Genomic DNA, 743 nt, shown 5'->3' with positions numbered 1-743 from the left:
GTCCCCCAGCTGCCCACCCGCCACCCCCAGCACATCTCTGGGACCCCATGCCGGGGCAACCGTGGTCCCTGGGGATGAGGAGGGGACCACCACCACTTCCACCATCACCACCCCCACTGTCACCATGCTGCAGGGGCCAGGTGAGCGCCGGGGAGGGAGCTGGGGGGAGCTGTGGTGAAGCGGGGCTGAGCCGGGGTCTCCTCTGTCACCAGCCCCCTGCAACCGGACATTGGCGGGCCCTGAGGGCTGGCTGGTGTCCCCGGAGCCAGCCACTGTCCCCTATGATGGCAGCCTGGACTGCACCTACACTGTCTCCGTCTACCCTGGTTATGGTGTGGAGCTCAAGGTGAGCTGGGGGCTGCGGGTGGGATAGGGTGCTGAGTGCTGGTGGGCAAGCGTGGCCTGTCCCCTGCTCTGTGTCGCGGCTGCGTGGCCATGCACGGTGCGGCGGAGAGGTGCTCCGGTCCTCGTCCCCGTGTCCCCGAGCCAGGAGAGCCAGCTCAGGGCATCGCCCACCCTTGGGCCCTGGGGCAGGGATGCAGGCACGTGGGCTGGTGGGAGCCCTGTGCCCACCAGCCACCATGGCTGGCACCAATCACAGAAGCAGTGATGTGGACTTTAATTAATGAGGTGCTGATGGAGGAGGTGTAAGCAACGCCGGCGGGTGCGATGCCATGGTGCAGAGCCTGGAGCCACAAGCCAGGAGCAGAGGCTGGGGGGGGGGCCCCCCCCCGCGCGAACCC

At 68.1% G+C, this 743-nt stretch overlaps 1 protein-coding gene across 1 annotated transcript in view; it reads left to right on the top strand.

The window, feature by feature from the left end:
* SEZ6 (seizure related 6 homolog) overlaps window positions 1-743 on the top strand; it is a 10,709-nt gene that overhangs the window by 5,319 nt on the left and 4,647 nt on the right. Inside the window, 2 exon segments of the mRNA XM_035900563.1 lie at window positions 1-140; window positions 213-346. The exon segment at window positions 1-140 is cut by the window's left edge and continues 54 nt beyond it. Of these exon segments, the coding sequence (XP_035756456.1) occupies window positions 1-140; window positions 213-346 (274 nt within the window).

The sequence above is a fragment of the Egretta garzetta genome, unplaced genomic scaffold (genome assembly GCF_000687185.1).
Source record: "Egretta garzetta isolate BGI_Z169 unplaced genomic scaffold, ASM68718v1 scaffold108, whole genome shotgun sequence".
In the NCBI taxonomy this organism is placed as follows: Eukaryota; Metazoa; Chordata; class Aves; order Pelecaniformes; family Ardeidae; genus Egretta; species Egretta garzetta.
Note: the sequence above shows the minus strand (reverse complement) of the source record. Positions and strands in the feature narration are given on the sequence as shown.